General features: G+C 48.3%; 1 protein-coding gene across 1 annotated transcript; it reads right to left on the bottom strand.

Moving 5' to 3' along the window:
* Nucleotides 1-1744: 1744 nt before the first annotated feature.
* On the bottom strand, nt 1745-2419 carry LOC134221615 (uncharacterized). The gene has a single exon (XM_062700804.1). The coding sequence runs from the start codon at nt 2417-2419 to the stop codon at nt 1745-1747; it is 675 nt and encodes a 224-aa protein (XP_062556788.1).
* Between the last annotated feature and the right edge of the window lie 240 nt (nt 2420-2659).

Here is a 2659-nt window from a genome sequence, read left to right on the forward strand (position 1 = left end):
CCCAGAGTATGTAAAGGCTCGGGCTGGCTTGAGGCGAACTGATGGAAGAGGTGCCATGATCTGATTTGCTAGTGTAGGATTCCATCGGAAACAGGTGACGCACTGGCGAACAACCCTACGAGCCAAGAGTCAACCCCGGAGTAGCCAAAATCGTTGACGAACTGTGGCGAGTAGCAGCGAAGGTCCACCGTGAAGTGTTTATAGATGTATGGACCTACCTATCAAGCAGCTCAGTTTGTGGTTTGATGGCAGTAAAATCGGATGACGAGTGTCGAACGATGCATTTAAGTTCTTCAAACGCCCGTCAATCCGAAGAAGTCCGAATTCGTCCATGAAAATATTCAAATTCTTGAGTAGTGATTTCGGTGCGATTCTGACAGCATTCTCCAAGTTGCTTCGGCTGTACAGACGAACTTCCGTTGGAAATTCTAGGCGTTGAGCAAGCCGTATCATCGACTTCAGTGCATAGTCAATTTCTACATGCGACAGAGATGACAGGACACGTAGATTTTTTGGAAGCTTGCAGTTGTTTCGAAATCTGAAGGTATAAGCGACGAATCGTGTTAGCTTGGCTAATTCGGGAAATTCGTTGAAGATCGTAGTGTTTTTTGCATTGTATGGACGGATACCAGTGAGCGCATCTCTTCCTCCAGATCCGATTTGGAAGGATCCGAAATCACGCGCTTTGGCCACTGCTCGACGGGGGAGGTGAGAAATTCTGGACCATGCCACCACAGCTTGTCGTTAAGGAGCTGGCTTGCAAGCATTCCTCGGGAGATGCGGTCGGCAGAGTTCAGATCGGTCGGTACATGCATCCATTTGGAACCGTTCGTCAGGCGTTGGATCTCCGCAACCCGATTTGATACAAAAACTTTCCAGGTATTCGATCTGGATTTGATCCAGTGAAGTGCGACTGTTGAGTCTGTCCAAAACGTAACTGAAGCGGTCAAGTTAGTATTAGTCAAAAGATTGTGAACCAGTTGACTTCCGAGGAGAGCTGCACAGAGCTCCAAGCGTGGAATCGACTGTCCACGGAGCGGTGCAACGCGAGATTTTGACGTGAGTAGATGTGAATGGAGCCGACCTAGCTCGTTCGTTGATACGATGTAGACGCATCATCCGTATCCCTTCTGCGAGGCGTCACAGAAACAATGAATCGAGTAGTTGTTATTGGTGTTCCAAAGAACTCTTCGGGGAACTTCCAACCATTGAAGCTCTGTAATGTCAATACGTTACTTTTTCCACCACATTGCTGTCCCTTTTGCGAAAGGTCAGCAGCCCAGAGAGATTGAACGTGAATCTTGGCATTCACTACCACTGGTCACAGGAACAAGAGTGGATCGAAAAGTTGAGACATCTCGGAAACCACAATCCGTTTAGTCACGACATCCAGTTCTGGGAGAGCAGGAGCTTTGAATTTGAATACGTCCCGCTGGGGGAACCACAACAACCCTAAGGTTTTAACTGCCTGCGAACGATCGATCTCTAATTCTGCGGAAGTCTCCCATAACTCTTCGGGAACGTCGAAGTAGAAAACCGGCGGACTTCATAATTTTCGTCAGCTGCTTGCAAGTCTCGACCATTGTATCGTGGTCGTCATGTCCGAAGACGACGTCGTCTACTTAGGTATCTATCAGTATCGCTGGTACCGCCAGTGGAAAGTGCAATACTTCGTCGATGGCCAGTTGTTTTAACACGCGTGCAGCATGGAATGGCGAACTTGCAAGACCATACGTGACAGTTTTCAATTGGAAAGTACGGATAGGTTCCGATTGCTTTCCACGCCAGAGAATTTGCTGAAATTGCCATCGGGGTGGATCCATATCTGCCGGAACATTTTTTCTGCATCAGCTGTTATGACAAATCGTGGCAGACGGAAATTAACGACGATAGAAAAGAGGGTTGGCTGAACCGTTGGTCCGACGTAGAGTGCTTCATTCAGCGATAGCGAGGCTGCTCCACGACAGGAACCGTCGAATACCACCCGTGTTTTGGTGGTAGTACTGTCTGGGCGCTGGATGGCATGGTGGGGTAAGAAAAACTGTGAGCTACGCGGCGCGACGGAAACCGGCTCCATGTGACCCAACCTCTCATACTCCTCCAGGAACTCTGTATAACTGCGACGGAGATCTTCATCTGCGACAAATCTTTTCTCCATGTGTTGGAATCTCCGGAGCGCCGAGGTATACGAATCTCCAAGCATCGACACCTTTTCTTCCTTGAGCGGAAGTCGTACCACGTATCGGCCCGTCTCATCACGAGCGATGGTATTTTGGAAGTGATCTTCGCAAAGTTGTTCATCTGGAGTTAAAGCCTTACCATCATCAAAATTTTCAATCTCCCAAAACCGCTGAAGCTGCGTATCGAGTCTGTCTTCGACAACAATGTGGCAAGTCTGCGTTTTTGTGGTTTCATTCATTGGCTGTTCTAGTTTTCCACAGACGATATATCCCAGAATCGTTTTTTGTAGCTTAGGATAACCAGGAGTGATAAATATCTGCTCGTGTTGGAGAAGATCGAAGAACAGAGCAGCTCCAATAATGATATCCACACCTTGACTGATGTTGAATTGTGGATCAGCGAGTGGGAGATGCCTTGGGATCCTCCAGCGAGAGATGTCAATGTGGTGTCCCGGCAGCGAGACGGTAAGCTTCGGCAG

The sequence above is a fragment of the Armigeres subalbatus genome, chromosome 3 (assembly GCF_024139115.2).
Source record: "Armigeres subalbatus isolate Guangzhou_Male chromosome 3, GZ_Asu_2, whole genome shotgun sequence".
Lineage (NCBI taxonomy): Eukaryota > Metazoa > Arthropoda > Insecta > Diptera > Culicidae > Armigeres > Armigeres subalbatus.

What these genes read in the sequence shown, in the direction of transcription:
- LOC134221615 (XM_062700804.1), bottom strand. Translation starts at nt 2,419, where the DNA reads ATGAATGAAACCACAAAAACGCAGACTTGCCACATTGTTGTCGAAGAC.